Source organism: Cibotium barometz, chromosome 1 (assembly GCF_041138505.1).
Source record: "Cibotium barometz isolate CiBa-2024 chromosome 1, ASM4113850v1, whole genome shotgun sequence".
Taxonomy (NCBI): domain Eukaryota; kingdom Viridiplantae; phylum Streptophyta; class Polypodiopsida; order Cyatheales; family Cibotiaceae; genus Cibotium; species Cibotium barometz.
The window spans coordinates 36173791-36193328 of NC_141046.1; the positions used below are offsets into that span (position 1 = coordinate 36173791).

Consider the following 19538-nt stretch of genomic DNA (forward strand, 5'->3'; position numbering starts at 1 on the left):
TGCAACCCTACATCCTCTGCCGTGATCTCTCAATACATAGCCTCGAGTATCATACAACTCTGTCTGCTCTGTGCCTATACGTGCATTAAAGTCTCCCAATAGTAATATCCCCCATGCTGGCAAACCTCATGATATCATAGGGCGACTCTCCTGATGGTGCAAACCTGGAGTGGGCTGGGGGAAAGTAGCATACCGCCACATATAGCTCGCAGAGCCCCTCTCTACATATTCGGACCCACATGTACCTCACATCTGCATCTCTATGTACCACATGTATTTTGTCACGAAGCTCCTCCCTGAAAAGTATTGCCATTCACTCCTCCAGATCCTCTGGTGCCTCCCACTGTGCGTGGCTGAGAGCGGAACATTGATTCCCATCTATAGCCCCTCACGTCAACAAGCCTCACTGATGGGTCTCCGTATACATAGCAATATCACTGTGTCTAAAAGTATCCTCAGAGTATCTTGCATCTGTTCTAAGGGCTCCATTGCAATTCCACACCGTGAATCGCAAGGTCTCCTAGGCCGCGCACCGTCAGGCGGGCCTCCTCTCCGTAATGATGATTCGCCCATCTCTTCATACCGCCCATTTTCCCTCATTCCATGCCTCAAGCACACACGGCATGTGTTCCTTCCGGTGTGCTATTTGTGCCGGTGTTAAGTCCTCATCCAAATAAATCTTTTCCCCCTTAAGGGCGCATCCTTTTGGAGAGGAAGGCCTTCTTCTTCTCCAAGTCACCAAACATGATGATCAATATCTTCGCCCTGGTTTCATCTCTACCTACTCGCCATGCTCCAGTAATGGGTACATCAGTGGCTCCAATTTTTGTTGCAAGAGCTTTTGCATCCTCTTGGGGATTTCCCTTATCTTCCCAACCAACTACGCGTACATGTAAGGCACGTGCTCATCTCTTGGCATCCTCTTCCAATGTAGCATTCATCACCTCTACTTTATTGACTGGTGTATCCTTCTGCTTTTTTACTACTTCAATCCATGGTGAAACCGATCTCGTCAAGTGGGAAGACTCCGTTGGACACCCACACGCTTAATAGCACAACTTTAAAACCACAAATTTGAAATGGACAACTTAATTCAACTTGAAATTGAAATGAAAATGAAATGGAAAGATGGACACCAGCACTGGGGCCGGAACGGGCCGACCCCCCCTCAATATATGATATATTTATTGGGAGTATTTAACAAATACAATGCTCCATGGGTTCCAAGAACCAGATGATGTCCATGTACATATGAAAACAGTACCAAACAAAATAGGCTCGAAGTCGAAATTCGATGTAGATGCTCGAAGCAGAATGACCACTAGCGTGGTCCAATCTCTACGGTCCTGTGCTTTCACTGGACTCCGCGGAGAGCGCCTCACTGGTGTTCCAAGACCACGCACAAACAGGCGCTCTCGTACTAACACCTGGCTCTCCCGATCTCAGCACCTTTGGACCGAGGTTCTCCAATAGAGCTTGGACAACCCGGCACCGAACGGGTGTTGGCCGTATAGGGAGTCGGGAATCCCTTATCAGATTTAAACACAAAATACTTTACTTAAATCTGAAATTCACTTACTTGTGGATGGCTGATAGAGAACCAATACCCGTGGTATTTGTGTAGAAGATGTAGCCACCGAGGAGATGTGAAGTCTTCTTGTAGTCGCCAGTGGAGAAGAGGTGCAATCTTGTTGAGATGGCACAGCCGCCTTGTAGATAAACTTAGTGTTGCCACTAGGACAAGTACCACCGCAAAGATCACAGCCGCCTGCTGTGAGAGAAGGAGTACTCACTTGCAAGGGAGGAGAGGCCTGGCTGCAACGTGGGGAGAATGAGCAGCTTGCTGGAGTTAGAGCACACAGCCTCCTGCCTTATTGGAGATGGAGTGCACAGCCGCCTGCAGGTGGTGGGGATGCAGTTGCCTGGGAGAAGTGCAGCCGTCTGCTAAGAACCGCCTGCTGTCTGCCAGCCAGCCGCCTGTAGAAGTTCATGCGCAGCCAGCAGTTGCATAGACAGTAGAAAAGCATGAACAGTAGCCAGTCGCCTGCAGGGGAGCATGGGGAGGTGCTTTGGCTGCAGCCTGTAGTGCAGAGGATAGGGCAGCCAGCAGCCTTAAATGCAATCGCCTATTGTAGAGGTAAAGCGCCTGTGTGGGAGAGGTAACATGCTCGGTGGGAAAGGCAGCATGCGCAGCAGTCTTGCTGCAGATGGTGCGCACAGCCTACTAGAGGAGCATGCGCAGCAAGCTTCAGCCGCCTGAGAGCAGAGAGGGTACTCAGCCGCCTGAGAGCAGAGAGAGTACTCAGCCGCCGGTTGGAGAACGAGCGCAAGAGATGGTCGCCAAAAGATGGTAGAAGCGATTCGCCGGGTGATGTCCACGCTGAAGGAGAAGGCCTTTCTTTTAATAAAATTAAAGTGATGTTAACACTATAGTGATTTCCACGCTTGCATGTGGGTGACCAGTGTGGGTAGGTGACCATGCCCACCCCCACACTCACTTAAGTGGGGCTCCCCACCTTGGCCCCTAAGTGGGTGCCCAAAGGGGGTGCCCACTTTTAAATGAATGTGAACACTTAACCTTATTAAACAAAAGGTTAGAAATAAAATATTAAAAACAACATGTACCATATACTTACCACCTGTTCACATGCACTAAAACTCGTCAGAATATAGAACAGACTTCACGACTCACTGGCAGGCGTCCCGCCATAGTCACATGGGAACGCCTTTCCACTGGTGTGGAACGGGGGAACGTGGAGGAAGCCACCTTGGGAACGGTGGAACGTGGAGCAACGTGGTTTTCGTGGAGCAACGTGGTTTTTATTTTTTTTTCCCCTGATGCGCGAAACAGCAACGTTAATGTTTTTTTTTTCCACGTTATGGCAGCCGGCAGCGTAATAGCGTATCCTTTTTTTTTTTTTGAATAGAACGGGTTACGGGTGCCCAACGTTTTGGGCACCCTTTAAAAAAGGCCCAAAATTTGGGCCTTTTTTAAAGGCTGCCCAAAACGTTGGGCCCCGTTGTATTTTAAAAAAAAAAACGGATACCTGCTTTGAGCGCCACCGCCGACCCCTAAAAAAAAAACAAATCAAAAAACAAATAGATTATGCAACGTTAAAAAAAAACGTTGAAACTTGAAAGACGACCTGCAGGCTGCCCTGCAACGTTCAAAAAAAAAAACGTCAATATCAACGTTAAAAAAAAAACGTACCTCTCTGAGAACTTATAAAATCCAATGCAGCTGCAAGTACAGTGTGCAATGTGCATAGCCAAGTACAATCTCTCTCTCTCATAGCCAAGTACAATCTCTCTCTCTCTCTCTCTCTCTCTCTCTCTCATAAGGGAACCAAGACAGCTTTCTCTCTCTCATAGCCAAGTACAATCTCTCTCTCAAAGCCAAGTACAATCTCTCTCTCTCTCTCTCTCTCTCTCTCTCATATAATGCCTCCTAAGGGAACCAAGAGAGCCAAGAAGAACGAAGCATGGTCATGGTGGGATGAGGTGGATATTCTTGAGGCCAATCAAGGCGGAGGAGCTAGGAAGTGGAAATGTCGCTATTGTGGCAGCACCAAACATGGGGGAGTCAACCGAGTTCGAGGTCACCTAATCCATGAGCCGGGACAAGAAATCCAACCATGCTTGTCAATCTCAGCTGAGAAAAAGAGAGAGCTAGAAGCTAGGCATAATGAAGTGATTTTTCGTGCTCCTCCTCCAAGAGCTATGGCTGCGAACCCATCATTCTTTACAACTCCTTCAAGCAACTTCTCCACATCCGTAGGCTCTTCTTCCGTGCATCAACCGCCACCCCCCAAAGGCACGCAAAGAACTCTTGCGGGTTCTTGGAATCCACGCAAACGAGAAGCCGTGGATGCAGCTATTGCAAGGTTCTTCTACCATGACCACATCGCTTTCAATGTGGCAAGGTCCCCTTATTTTCGGGAAATGGTTCGTCTCATTGCTAAATTTGGACCAACCTACACTCCCCCTTCTTCGGAGAGCCTTCGAACCACGCTTTTGGCAAAGGAAAAGGAAGCTGTTGAGCAAGCCATGCAAAACGTCAAGGAAGGGTGGCAACGCAACGGTGTCTCCATCATTAGTGATGGATGGAGTGATAGCCAATCTCGCTCCATCCATGGCATCATCGCATACTCTCGAGGGAACACATTTTTTGTGTCTTCCCATGATGCCTCTCCAACGGGCAAGTATGCCGACGTCATCGTGGAGGAATGGGCAAAGGCAATTGAGCAAGTGGGTCCTCAAGATGTGATCCAGGTCATTGGTGATGGGGAGGCCTCAAATCGAGCTGCAGGCGACCTTCTTTTGGCAAGGTATCCACACATCACATTCACTCCATGCATTGCACATGGCTTGAATAATCTTCTGAAAGACATTGATGGTCTTTCATGGGTAGCACCATGCATAGCAAAGGGAAAAGACATAGTTTCATTCATCACTCGGCACACATTTAGCCTCTCCGAGTTTAGGAAAAGATCCCCAAACTTGGATCTTAAAAAATATTCGGAAACTCGTTTTGCATATAATTTTATTATGCTAGAGAGGCTAGTTGCACTCCATAACATTCTCAAGCAACTTGTAGTGAGTGATGAGTGGAGCACGTGGCCCACTGCCTGTAGCACACAAGGAACAACTTGTTACACCCACATCATGGATGCTCCTTTGTGGGTGAAGATTGAGCATGTTGTCAACATTACGAAGCCCATTATCTACATGCTGCGTATGGTGGATGGGAAAAAACCTTGCATTGGCAAAGTTTATGAGGGCATGGACAAGATGGTGGAGCGTATCCTTTCTTTGGAGCCCGACACAACAAAGAAGGCAGAACTTCAAAGTTTGTGTCAAGCAAGGTGGGACCGATATCACTCACCAATGCATGCAGCTGCATTTGTGATTGATCCAGAGTTTCAAGGCAAAGGCCAGGAATCGGATGAAGAAGTCACAAATGGCTGGGACAAAATCCTTGCTAGATTGGTGCCTGATGCTACGATGAGAAGCAAGATTAGAATTGATTTGGGAAAGTACAGAGCAAAGACAGGTAATTTTGGTTCAGCAGATGCCCAGCAAGATAGGACACTTATGGGAGGTGCTCTTTGGTGGGAGAACTACGGATCGGGTACTCCAGAGCTACAACGGCTTGCAATGCGCATTCTCAGTCAGAATGCAAGTTCTTCTCCAATTGAGCAACTATGGAGTGTTTTTAGCCATGTTGCCTCGAAGAAGAGAAATCGGCTACTCACTACCAGAACAAATGACCTTGTGTATGTGTCAGCCACCTTGCGACTATTAGCCCAGGTTGCTAGTGGTGACTTTGACCATGAGAGCTTCATAGATATGGAGCCACAGTCTGAGTCGGATGATGACGACCCTCCACCTCCACCTCCACCTCCACCTGCATCAATGCATGATGCATCTATGGATGATCTAGCTGACATCTTTACACCTATTTGATATGACCTAGGACTTTAGGTTTCTTTGTTCTTAGCTATCTAGCTTTCACTATGTGGCTGTACATTGTACAAGCTATTGTACTTCTGATTATGAACAAGGTCATTGAGTTTGCTATCAAATTCTTGTCTCTTTTTGTCTACTTTCATTTGTATATTTGTCTCTTTTTGCCTGCTTTTAATTGTATATTTGTCTACTCATGTGTATTGAAATACGATAACGTGTCGTTCCGGATCCCGTTCCGGATTGCAAGGGGTCCCGTTCCCGTTCCGGATTGGCCCCTCGTTCCCATATCCGTTCCCGTTCCCTGGTGACTATGGTCCCCGCTCAGTAAGTAACACGTCAAACAGGCAAACACAAAAATACATGTCATGCGAAAACAGTTTCAAACATGCAATACATGTGTGCATGTGCAAAAAGTAACATGGACATATCTCCCGTTCATGGAACAAGTACAAAATATCTGTCGGCACAAAACTGGCACGACGTAAAACATAAAAACCTGGTCTTCCTATGGAGTGACAGCCCCATAGGTAAGACACAGTTCCAGGCACGAGCCTCCCTATGGTGTGACAGTCCCATAGCAAAGACACGGCACGAATACTGGCTCTTCCATGGCGTGACAATCCCATGGGTCGAACACAGTCCAGGTCATACCAGTCTGGCTCCCGTCCATACGACACCATCCTGCTAACACACGGGTGGCACCAGTCTGGCTCCCGTCCATGTCAGCAAAATATTGGCCTCTTCACATTAGACACTGGCCTGGCCTCAAGTGAACGAGACGCGAAAACTGGAGATGGACCAAATGGTCGGCCAATTGGTGACACATGGGCTGACTTCCTCAATTTGTTTCTTTGTGGCACTAGCAATTTCAGCCCATGAATGCATTTCCTTCTCACATGTAGCCACTTTTGCCTTATATGATTCCAAAGTGTGTTGCATTTCTGTAATTTCTTTTTCGCGGTCAGCCATACATGTCTTCAAGGTTCGTATGATGCAACCGTTGTGCCAATCTCCCGGAGCATGTCATCCTTCCATTTCTGCATCTCTTTTTCATTTCCGTGTGCATCAAGGCTTGGGCTAATTCCATCTCAACCCGTACTTGGGCTTGCATTTCTCCCTTCAATTGGGCATATATATCTTCCTTCAGCGTTTCATATATCACTTTCTTTTGGGCATGCATCTGCTCAGTCCATTCCTTTTCAAGCTCCTGTCGCATGGTGCTTATCTCTGTCCTTATGTGCAGTTGTATCTCCTCATAAAGTGCCTCATCTCGTCAGGCCATCTTCGCAAGCCTTCAAGAGCCAAGGGACATGATCCCTTCCCTCAGTCTTCTGCGGTAGGCATTTGGTGCCTTCGCGGGGGTGTGAAAGATTGTTTCACCATCCTGTTCTCCCTCCTAGGATTGAGATATGTTTCCCCCTAGTTGCTGCCTTGGGGGCCTGAGCAAGGGTGGGTGGGAAAAAGGGGGCAGCTCCCTACGCATAGAGAGACAAAGGCGCCGCACAGCAGACAGGCAACTGCCTACGCACACAGCAGGCAGAGGCGCGCAGGTGGGCAGCGCGCACAGAGCAGGCAGAGGCACCGCACAGAGCAGGCATGCGAAGGCTCCAGGAGTCACACACATGGCCATCGATGCCTTTTATTTTAATGTGTTCAAATCCCACGTAAATGATATTGGATTCCACTAATGATTAGAGTGCTTCCTTAGAACTTATGGGTTTGGGTGCCCATTGGGGTGTTCACACCCATTTTTAATGTGGGTGTGGACACTCCACCTTATAAAATTTAACTAAGTCCTAAACATGGATTGAGACTTTCGATGGCCAGTTTTGGCGTCTACAAAAAAGCCAATCGCTAATCAATAAGCAAAGGCATCCATACAGCCTCGTAGCCAGTAGTTCTGGGCATCCCCAACACTACGAGACCAAACATAAGCAAGCATGCAAGAAACGAAAACAAGTCATGTATCTAATAAATCTTTTATCTCCACATACACAAAATGAAATGCATACGCAAATATACATTGGAAATCCCCCGTTCTCAAGCCATGTATCTCACCCATGGATCTAGTCATACTAGATGACCCCAAGCACCAGTGTTCCCAGTCATATTGGTCACACCTCCAAGACTACTAGTCACACTAGCACTACCAGAAGAGCTACTGATCATATCAGCAAAGCCCAAACATTGGACATCCCGAGGGTGATTCACCACTCAAACTGGTGTCCAAATGCATAGAAAGATCCAATGAGAGTCCATCTTTGCATTTATTTAAGGATACCCTGTTGTTCAGGGAGCCAAATGGTGACACTTGCAATGTAAGAAGAAGGAAAATGAGAAGCAACCAAAGGTAAACGTGCATGTCGTTCCTGACGTACAAGGGAATACAAAGCATGACAACAAAGAGAGAGTGGTATGTAAAGCGTGGGGACAGCTCAAAGATCAACCCGCTCTCTTTATGTTTGATGATTGTGCCACGGATAATTTCATTTCTGTGGAAATGGCGGCCGCTTTGGGTATTGAAATAGGGAACATGGGAGTCCAAATAGAAGCGGAGGCCGCATTTGTGGGTAAAGAAGTGCAGGTAAACCCGATCATTGGGAAGTTGTGCATACATATCCAAGGTTACCTCAATCATGAGAACTTTTTGGTTGCACCACTCAATGGATGTGATGTATTGCTTGGGAAACCATGGCATCACCGCACAGAGCCATGTAAGGAGTATAGAACCAACAGGATTACTCTTATGCATAAAGGCCGCATGTATGTTATAGATGCCTAGCCACGAGGAAGACTCCATCCTAGTTGTATCTCATATCCAAGTTCATAAAGCAATGAAGAAGAGTGTTTCTGCATACTTGGTCTTTGTTCGTGATAAGGTTGAATGTAATGATGTGTGTGTGGATACTCTCACAAGTGAAAGGCTGAAATTTTTTAATGCATACAAGGATTGCTTTGTAGATGCATTACCAGCACAACTACCTCCTTAGAGACCCGAGGATCATCGCATTGTTTTGGTGCCGGGTAGCTCCCCACCAAATGGACCTGCATATAGGGTAAGCGGAGCACAACAAGAGGAGATTATGAAAGGTGACGGAGCTTTTGGACCAAGGTTTGGTTCAGCCAAGCTCTTTGCCATATTGCTCACACCGGTCTTGCTAGTGCAGAAGAAGCATGGTTCCTTTCGTATGTGTGTGGATTACCGGGCTTTAAATAGGCTTACTATCAAGAACCGGTTCCCAATCCCGCGCATAGATGATATCCTCGATAAACTTGATGGGTCTGCATGTTTCACCCACATTGCGTGTGGCACCACAGGATGTACACAAAATGGCATTCAGGACGTTATTTGGGCTATATGAGTTTTCGGTTATGACTTTTGGTCTCACGGATGCCCCGGACACATTCAATAGAATGATGGATCGCATTTTCTGTGAGCATCGGAAATTCATACGTGTGTTTTTTGATGATATCTTGCTATTTTCCAAGAATGAGCAGGAACACTGCCAACATTTGGCCATTGTTTTTGAAGAGCTTCGTAACCACAAGAAAAAGAGTGAATTTTTCCTTTCCAAGATTCACTATTTGGGGCATATTGTATCAAAGAACGACGTCAAGATGGATCCTACAAAGATTGAAGCCATTTGGAATTGGCCAGAACTATCTTCCGTACATGAAGTACGAAGCTTTTTGGGTTTATGCTCATAATACAGGGCATGGATTGCTTCGCCATTGCATGAGCTCACTAAGAAGAAGGTAGTCTTCGAATGAACAGTTGATGAGAAGATGCTTTCATTCGCCTCAAGGATGTCATTATTAGTGGGCTTGTGTTAGTCATTCCAAACTCACAGAAACCTTTCTGTGTGGAGTGTGATGCATCTAGAAGTTGCATTGGCCCTGTCCTAAATCAAGGACATGCCATAGCTTATGAAAGCTGTTGTTTGCACGATGTAGACCTGCTTCTGAGAAAGAAAGGCAAGGGACAACGAGGATGACAAAGCGGCTGCCATGGAGTCCTCTTGGAGGTTTGAAGACTAGAGCCATTTTCTGAAGTACAGTTTGTCAGTCCCTCCCACAAGCGGATTTTTGGTGCATGGGTGGTGATTTTAGCACATTAAGAGTCAACAGACGATCAACTTGGAGGTGGCGTGGTTTCAGTTTCAAGCACAGAGTACTCGGCCTGGGAGGAGTAGATTCTAGCTGTGAGGGGACAGGACCCTTGGCATTTAACGGAGTTCAAACGCAGCCCCAGGAGTCTACGTTTTTTGCTATCCGTCGACAGGAGAAGTATAGGCCCCAATCTTTCTAGACTAGACCGGTTTTATGTGGATAAGTGGGTTTGTGGACGGGGTGGCATGATTGATATTGTGGCAGGCACTACTTTCTCCGATCATGCACCCATCACTCTATCACTGGATGACCCGGACAAGCATTTAAGCACTCAGATCCCAGATAGCCTCGTTCAGAATTCTGAGATTTGCAACAGTGTAGAGGAGATTTGGGGGAGTCTGAATTTTCACACTGGTTGGACACAGGCCTTGGAGAGATCAGCAGTTTATTACAAGAGGCCACATAGAGCACACTAGCTAACTTCCGAGAGCAAGAGAGCAGCATACGTCGAAGCCTAGCATCCTTGCAGCAGCTTCAAGGGAGTACCCAGGATAGCCCATGGATTGAGACCCAATTGGCTGCAGCCCATACAAAGCTTAGTTGTTCCACCGAGGAGCGGAGGGTGGAGTACATATACCATGCTAGAGCCTCCTTTTGGACCCAGGTAGGCGACAGGGTCACTAGAGATTTCTAGCCCACACAGGCGGAGAGATGGTATCCGCATTGCGAGGCCAGGATGGATCCATAGTTGTGGATCCCCCCAAATGAGAGCCATTGCCACAGATTTCTTCCATTCTCTTCTCACGGGTGCCCCCCTATCCTCAAGTGGTGGACGTGCATGAGCGAGTCTGGCGGCACACGAGATGTGGTTCCCCTCGCTCTCTGGACTTTCTTGTTAACGCTCTTTACTTCAGAGGAGCTTGTGAAGGCTCTAACAGCACTCCCCAGGGGCAAATGCCAAGGACAAGATGGGCCTCCGATTACTTTATTTCTTCAGCATTGGGATCTCATGGAAGGCGGCTTCAAAGCTGCCTTCAATGAGACTATGACCACGGGCTCCATGCCAGAGAGGCTGTCAGAGGGATTGATTCATTTGATTCCCAAGAAGGGTGGTGACAAATTGGAGACAATGGAGGCCCATCACCCTCCTAGGGTTTCAAAATCCTAGCCAAAGCCATCAGCCCGCACCTGCAGCCTTTCCTCCCCGATTTGATTCATGGCACACAGATGGGCTTCGTCCAGGATCAGAGCATACTAGACAACATACTCACTTTTTGGGAGGTGACCACTTCGGCTAGGTTGAAGCAACATGATCTTATAGTTCTCCTTCTGAATTTTGAGAAAGCTTATGATAGCATGGATTGGAGATTTCTGGAGAGGACGATGTGCCAGATGGGATTTCTCAAGGCATAGATGGGATTTCTCGAGGCATAGGCCCGAGGTGTTTTTGGGCTTTATTTGGCTTCTTACAGCCAAGTTCTCATTCAAGGAGCCAGAGGCAACAAATTTCCGCTTTCTTGCTCTGTCCGACAGGACTGTCCACTGGCACCTTATCTATTTTTGTTTGTAGCCAGGGCCATGAGCAGTTTTCTCGTCGCCCAAGAGACAAGGCTCTAGGGGTTGCATCTTCCCATACCACGCGCAGGAGGCGCTGCTCGATTCAAAGTTTGCCCAATGACGCAACAGCATACCTATCAGGAGATGAGGGGAATCTCTAGAGATTCACCGAGGTGATGGATATCTTCTGCCAAGCATCCCGAGTGCAGATCAACTAGGACAAGTCGTGTGGATTTTGGGTTGGCTTAGCACCTGCCTTGACCTGGAGGCCAGTGGAGCCTTTTCAGTGGATCCCGAGTGGACCCCAGCCCCAAGCAACCATCACTCAGTTCTTCCGACTACGAGAGGATGCCACACCAGCCATGGATGACATATCCACAGCCTCATTGAGCCACACATTCTCAAGTGCCCAACCTCTTGCCAGACCCCACTCGTTGCATACCTATCAAGAGATGAGGGGAATCTCCAGAGATTCACCAAGGTGATGGAGATCTTTTTCCGAGCATCCAGAGCACAGATCAACTAGGACAAGTCGTGTGGATTTTGGATTGGCTTAGCGCCTGCCCTGACTTGGAGGCCAGTGGAGGCTTTTCAGTGGACCCCGCCCCAGGCAACCATCATTCAGTTCTTCCGACTACGAGAGAATGCCACGCCAGCCATGGATGACATATCCACAACCTCATCAAGCCACACATTCTCAAGTGCCCAATCTCCTGTCAGACCCCACTCTGGCGTGACTCTAGATCAAGCCACGGCACTACAGCGAGCCCAACATCCCAGACTTCCTGGACCTCACCTGCAAAATAAAAATCAGCCCCATCTTGAGGCGATCTTGGAGAGGCTACAAGGCACAGAACCACCTTCCCACACCGAGCGGATCTACAAAGCCTTCTACAAGCTACCCCCATGCTTGATATCCTTGATGGCCCCCTCCTTCTACCGGGGGCCTAGCTCCATAGGCTGTATGATGAATGATCCCATTTTGTATCACATGGCTCAGATTTGACATTCCCAGTCCATAGCTCAAGTCTTTGTTTTGTTTTGTACCATGATGAGATTACATGGACACTATTGTATCACTTTTGGTCTCATAGACCCATTGGTTCTTTTGAAGACGTTTAGTATAACTAACTCTCTCTCTCTCTCTCTCTCTCTCTCTCTCTCTCTCTCTCTCACACGTGAGGTAGTAAGAACAAGATGCAATCAAATATCACATTTTTCTATTCCTCTTCTCCTCAACCTTTCTCTCCCTTCCCTCTTTCTTCCATTTCCTCTTAAATCCCTTCCTTAAGCCTCTTTCTCTACTCCTTTCTTTTCCCTAGCTTGTACCTCCCTTACTGGTGTGCCATTTATCTGTTTCCAAGTTTTATTCACCATTTCCCATACCTTTGAGTTCCTATCATGCAAACATTCAATTGAAATCATCAGTATGTACCATGGTCCAGCTTGATCCCTGTGCCACTTCACACCATGGTTACAGATGACAAGGGGACACATAGGGCACCATTCAACACAAACCTGCTGGAAAAAACATTTGAATAGCTTGCCTGTTTGATGCATTCGGGTCCATCAAATGATGTCTTGCCCATTGCAGGGTTCACAGGGTACCAAACCTGAAGAAATGACAGGAATTGATGATGTATCAGTCATGGAAAAGACTTTTGCTTCTATTTTATCTGATGTAAAATAATTACAGTAATTCACAGACATCTATGTGCCAAAACATAGAATCAAACAACACAACACATTAAGGAACTATTACCATATCTTGGGACTCATAAGGCTGCATAACACTCTGAAGAGATGGCATTGAAATATCATCATTCAACCAATCATCAACAGCTTCCTTGCTTCCTAGTATGACTGGCATCCTATCTGCATCCACCATGCCATGACTGCAACTGTCACGCTTGTTGAAATCCTAACTTGAGAAAAATTCTTACTTTATATTGAGACACATGGAGAGTGCTATGATCTATCAGGTCAAATCCTAGTGCTTCACTTGCTAACTTCTTTTCAGACAGCCCAAAATTTACAAGAGGGAATCCTATCAACCATTCAGGGCTTTTACACACATGTAAATGATGGGCGATGAAACTTGTAGATGGATGGGCAATATTGCCTGTCCAAGCCCGCCAACTCCCCACCCATCGTCATTTCTGACACACACAGGATGGGCAGGTACATGTGTAAAAGGCCTTAGATTGTAGCTCCTTATCCCAGCCCATCACTTTCCTTCCCTGGTTCAGGTGGTCGCACTCTTCAGCCCTCTCTACCTGTCACCCATTTGTTGGGCAGGCAATGACCTCTGGCCCGTGCTACCCCTTCTTCAGCCAACTGATCAGTCTACCACCAGCACTGCTGCTGTGTAGAGGGATAGGTTGCCCGTAGTATGCACATGTGAAATCACGGTGTGTGTGTGAGATATCCCACATGAAGTGATTGTAATGCCTATGGGATTTTTGTATAAAAGGGGATTTTCCCAAAGTTGAAGGCAATCTATAGAAAACAGTCTCATTTCTTCATCTTATTCATGGGCATTTAGTTTAGCTACAGGCCCGCTAAATTCTAGCAATCCTGCTGGGGAGGGTTCAAGTTTCCATCACTCCTGAATACCCCCGAAGGCCTCTGAGCATCTGATCTTCCAGATATGCCTCTGAGTTTCCATCACTCCTGAATACCCCGGAAGGCTCTGAGCATCTGATCTTCCAGATATGCCTCACCGTGATATATAGACACTATTCCATTGGTGGTTAGATCGCCAAGGAGAATGAGAACGGAAGATGAACTATCCAATACTCAGCGGAGGTGGTGTGTATCGTAACTGAGGGATATCCTGAAGCAAACATCTCTGGGCTATGCCCCTGCGGACGGACAAGAATAACAGGGTCTGCATCACTCCCTCAAAAAGAAGCCGTGGGCGGCCAGGCTGAGTCATCCATGCAATAGCACACCAAGTATTATAAATAGGATCACACCTCAATCTGCTATAAGCAATGATACACTGTCTTGAATGGAGCTGGGCATCTAGGACAAGAGGGACCCACGCCAAAAATGGATCTCCATTGGTTGGTGGGCAAGCCACCATGTAGAAGAAGCCAGAAGAAGTAGGAAATCTGGCTCCTCTTGTCTCTGCAAGAATCTCCTGAATCGGGGGTGTAATGTCATACGCCTCCCAGTGAGGCCTAAGAGTGGGAACTCCCTGGGTCTGTCCAAGCATGAGAAACTTGGCATTTTTTGACCACCACGGATGCGGAAGTAAGAATTTGTTGCATTGGAATTGAGATCTACATGGACAGGTTGGTGAGAGATTGATGGTTCTATTGGTTGAGTAGGGTTGTTTACGGAACTGAAACTTTACAGAGAAGGATTGCAAGTAGGATGGACGGGTTGGTGAGAGATTTATGGTTCTCTTGGTTGAGTAGGGGTGTTTACAGAACTGAAACTTTACAGAGTAGGATTGTAAGTAGATGGGAGAGAGAAAGAAAATGGGGATAAAGAGGAAAAAGTAGATGGAAGGGAAGACAATGAAGCATGAGAAGGTAGATGGAGAGAAAGAGGGAAGGGGAATGCAGCATCTAGCTAAGCTGAATGCCCATGAACAAGAGACTGAATTCTATCGATTGCCTTCAACATTGTGAAAATCTACTTCTATACAAAAAGCCTGTAGGCATTACAATCCCTTATGTGGGATAACTCACACACGTCGTGATTTCACATGTGCATACCACGGGCAACCTATCCTTCTATAGGTGCCCTGGGTATTAAGAGTTCACCGTCCCGGTGAACAAATATGAAAACTAGCACATAACTCCCATACATGTGTATAACCATGAACTACCACAATCCAAGAGGGGGGGGGGGGGGGGGGGGGGTGTAAAGCCATCATCAACTACGTGAGCAAGAGAAGGTGGATTCATGCTTGAGTAATCGTGTTACCAAGCCATCTTCTACCTATGCACCAAGGGCAAGTCTAACCCTTGCCAATGATGTCCACAACAGGAATGCTGCCGATGCAATCTTCGTGCCAAGTGAACATGTGAATAGCCACATACAGAGGCTGTCATCCTTTTAGATCATCCAGTGAGAGGCTGTTGATGAATAAGTTGGAGAGCCCGCCATCAGCCCATCGGCTAGCACCCGAGATCCCACAAAGGAGCATTCACACCATGTTGTCCATGGCCATTACTGAAGTAGCTACATACAAGGGAACACATATGGCGATAGAAGACTGCTGGTGGTGAACTCAAGTTCTGCCATAGAGGAGTTACAGAAAGGAAGCTGGGGCTCGGCTGTTGTAATGACAAAGTTGTCTTGTGCAGTGAGGGAATGGTGGAAGATAAGAAGGAAACAGGGAAACAGGTGTAAGTGATAGGAACAGGCAGTTGGAGGAGGTGATAAGGGATGTAGAGGGGTGATAGGCCAAGAAACATTTTGGCCTGCCCGCCAGGGGGAGGAGGGGGAGGGGGAGGGGGAGGGGGGGGGGGGGGGCACCTCTGGATAACGGCCGTAGGTGAACAGTCAGGGCGAAGAAAGTGGGGGTGCGCACGGAGGTGGAGGGGCGAGCAACAAGGGATGAGCTGGCTTGATAAGCGCAGAAGGGGATAGGCGATAAGATGCGAGGATAAGTGCGGCCATGTATGTGGGGGGCAATAAGCAGTGGCGTGGTTAGGTGAGAGGGGCCCGATCCGTCGGCGCGGGGAGGTGGTGTGAAGCTGTGATGCCCCACTTGCAGCCAACCCGAGGTGCCACATCAGCGGGCCATGTCAAACGACAGGCACGAAATGGGAAGTGGTGGGTGAAGGGCGACCAGACGGTAAAACGTTGGGAGGCTGCCAACCAGCACGCGGGTGGGATGCTGTTAACCTCAGGCATGATAGTCAACAACCAGAGTGGGCGAGGATCAGCCCGCGGGCGATACTCGCACTCACTGGGCTCGTACTAAGGTGGGCTAGGACTGCTGCTAATGTGCAAGGTATGTGCACTGACACCCAGTGTGTCTGCAGTATATTGAGTGACATCATTCATACTCTTTCGGCCACATGGGCCCGTATACAGGGATCTTCTAGAGCTGCATTTATGAGAGAGTGGAACCATGGTATTTTCTTCTCCTCCACTCCTACAGGGCTTTTATGGCAGCATAGTGCCCCCGATTGGTTGAGATCTCCCTACCTTTTGGTTTGAGATCTCCCTGTATATGATTTTATATTACTTAATAGAAGTCTCTTTTCTGAAAAGAAAAAAGAGCTCACGGTAACTTGAAATACTATATGCTTAAAAGATACTCAGGAGCAATCTCCTCACCATGAAGCCACTCCAATGCCTTGGAAGAGCGAGTCGTTAAGATTGTGAAAGTATAAAGAGCTTCACCTGGGATTACATTGACAAAATAAAATGTTTAAAAACCATCATGGCTCGATTTTTTGCTCAGAGGATGGTTAGCAGAAACATCCTCCAATAAGTCACAAAGTATCAACATTACATTGATACCTTCAGTATTTGTCCAGAAGTCGAATAAAGCAGCAAACACAAGAGGACGGCCATCCTTAAAGTGGATATAATATGGCTGCTTCCTTGTTCCATCCTTCTTCCACTCGTAAAACCTGTGCAGTTTATTCAAAATGAGCAGGAGAGCTGAGGAGAACACTTGCATCTACAGCTAGTTGAACCTAAGGTCCATTCCCAACTTTGCAAGGCTATTCTTTATAAAATGAGAGCAAAAAGGAAGCAGTATACCCTTCAACAGTTGCAAGACAGCGACATTTAGGCAGAAGCCTACGAAAAGAAGCCTTCTCATGAACAGACTCTGATCGAGCATTAAACTGCAAGCCTTTCACAAAAAGATTTAGTAAGGAAGCCTTTCAAAATATAGCATGTTCAAAGGCTTTCATACACACATTAAAGCTTCCACAAATGGCTTCTAAACAAGGTACTCAAGGTGGTACATGCCGTTCCTTGCTTGGAACCCATGTGAAACTACCCAACTCACTATTCCCATTGCTCCTCCTTTTACAAGGTTCATATTTGGGCCACCTAATATCTGCCATCCCACTATGCAATGATGCATGTGACATCTAGCAGTGCAGTAAGCACTGAAATCATTTACTCCCTCCGCATGTTGCATGCATCAGGCCCAAATACTCAGAATGCATGTCAATGTTGCGACACCAAAAAAAATGTTCACATGTTACTAAGGGAAAAACTCGTGTAAGATGAAGGCTATTACACATTTTGTGCAAGAAAGAACAGAGGTAGCACCAAAAGACTAGCACAAATTCACTCACTGCTCGTGTATATTATTACAAAACAATAAAAAGGAAGAAATAGCTGCAAGCTGAAAAAAGAAAAAACCAGCAATGGCGGAAGACAAATCCTACCTGAACTGTGACCAAGGTGCCGATTGGAGAGAGCTTCTCTTAGAATATGTCATCAGGTTTCAACTGCCCCTTTCAACCCATCAGTGTACTACCCTTGCATGATAAATGGCCCACTATGAGCTTTGCAACTTTGTCAACCTAACTTGGTCCTTTTTTTTTGGCGAGGGAGAGGGTACGGAATTTAGAATGCCATCGTCATCCACTAAGGGGGTGGATAGATTTGAACACAACAACTCCACTTTGGGAGAGGAGGGTGCTACCGCTGGCCTACAGCCCAGGAGGCTAGCTATGTCTTCGTGACACTACTTTTTTCATTCTCTGTAACACATGGCTGTTCCACTTTTTCTAAAACAGCTTTCCTGATCATCTTTGTGATTTGTCTCTGTTTAAGGCCTTCTGTTGCAAATCTCTCTCTCTTGCTAGAGGATTAGATTAGTGTTATTAACTTATTTTTCTTTCGGTTTGAGTCTTCTTTGTTGGATGAGATATTTGGCTTAAGACCTTCATGGACTTTGTACTACATCTTGGTCTCATGAATCATTTTGGCCTTCCGTAGACATTAATATAAGTTTCTTTCTAAGAGATCACTCACAAGCTTTTGTACTACAAATACTCTCTTTTGATAATAAAATTCCTCGATTTGGTATTGATGGTCTAGGCATTTTTGTGGCATTTTCATTTGTGAATTAATTGCCTGTAATTAAGTTAATAACTCTTCCACAATCCACACTCCCCCGGTTACATTCATACCAAAGCCTAGGCTTCCGTCTTTGGGTCAAGGGACAGTCCTATTTCAAAAGGTTGATTATTAGCTTGATTAAGCCATTACGACCAGCCATAAACCAAATGATATGGAGAGCATTCTTTTGCATAAAAAAGGGACCATTGTGCAGCCATAAAGTACGAACTTCAGAAATGGAAACCTTGAAGCACCAAGTCCATCTAAACCGTGGAGAACCCTACATGCACACACATAAGTTGCAGCAAGGCAACTACGCATCATCAAGTAAACAGGGTGACAGAAGTGAGCAGTTGTTTGTGATATAGCACATGTTCAGTTCCACGACACCACACCCAACAACAAAGACATCGATTTCAATTTAAAAAAAATTCAATAAGCTTGATTCAAAAAAAACATTTTCTTTCAAATATACAATTTAAAGTTTTTGGTGTGATGAAGACTTCTCAAAAAAGTTAGTTCAGCTATAGTCAAAAAAGAAACACCAACATTGTATGCAAGGTGGGTCCAAGAGGGCAAATCATCCCATGCTAAAAGGCTTCACACACATGGAAGAGGTGGTTCACACACAAAACACACGAAAGAGGGCAAATCATCCCATGCTAAAAGGCTTCACACACATGATACCCCTCTAAGAGGTGGTTCACACACAAAACACATGAATACTTTTTCACTCATAGGAGTGGCTTTACACACATGGAAGACCTTGATTCCCAACATAATTTACTCTTAAGGCTTGACCACCTTTTGGGCCTTTCACAAAATACTATTCAATTAATGCATTTCGGCATTCTCTAAGCCTCTCATCTTCACATTGACCACCTCAAATGTTGGTTAAGCCCTCAAGACTCCCAATTATGTACCCATACATCATCGTGAACGGATTGAAGCCTATTGCTAAATTTTTTGCAATATTTTTTTTAGAGTCTAAAATTGGCATATACTCTTCCCAATTAGTTTGCCTCTTTTTAACATATGCACGATGCAACCAGCCTCCTATTTTGTTCTTCAAATTGATCATTTGTCTTGCTCAAAACTATTCCATATGTGAGTTGATAATTACTAGATAGCTTATGGAGCATGAATTGTGATTTGTATATCTTTTGAGTAGCTAATTAAGCTAGAATGCTCATTTCTATTTACCGGTGGCCATTGGCCAGAACGCCCAAAGTTTTCAAGCGGGTGGTCATCAACCTGATGCCCAAATGACTGGATTTAGCACTCTGGGTGGTCAAATTGACCAAAACGCCCAGATGACTGGATTTAGCACTTGGGTGGTTAAATTG

General features: G+C 46.3%; 1 protein-coding gene across 2 annotated transcripts in view; it reads right to left on the reverse strand.

Moving 5' to 3' along the window:
- Nucleotides 1-19538, reverse strand: part of LOC147641938 (uncharacterized) — a 60317-nt gene that overhangs the window by 18616 nt on the left and 22163 nt on the right. The window contains exons 3-7 of one of the 2 annotated variants that reach the window (XM_086801365.1): nt 16873-16958; nt 16627-16739; nt 16441-16506; nt 12899-13011; nt 12684-12749 (exon numbers count right to left, since the gene is read on the reverse strand). In XM_086801365.1, the coding sequence (XP_086657491.1) occupies nt 12684-12749; nt 12899-13011; nt 16441-16506; nt 16627-16739; nt 16873-16958 (444 nt within the window). Of the gene's footprint in view, nt 1-12654; nt 12750-12898; nt 13012-16440; nt 16507-16626; nt 16740-16872; nt 16959-19538 lie in introns of both variants that reach the window. The other variant, XM_086801372.1, reaches the window with a different exon arrangement.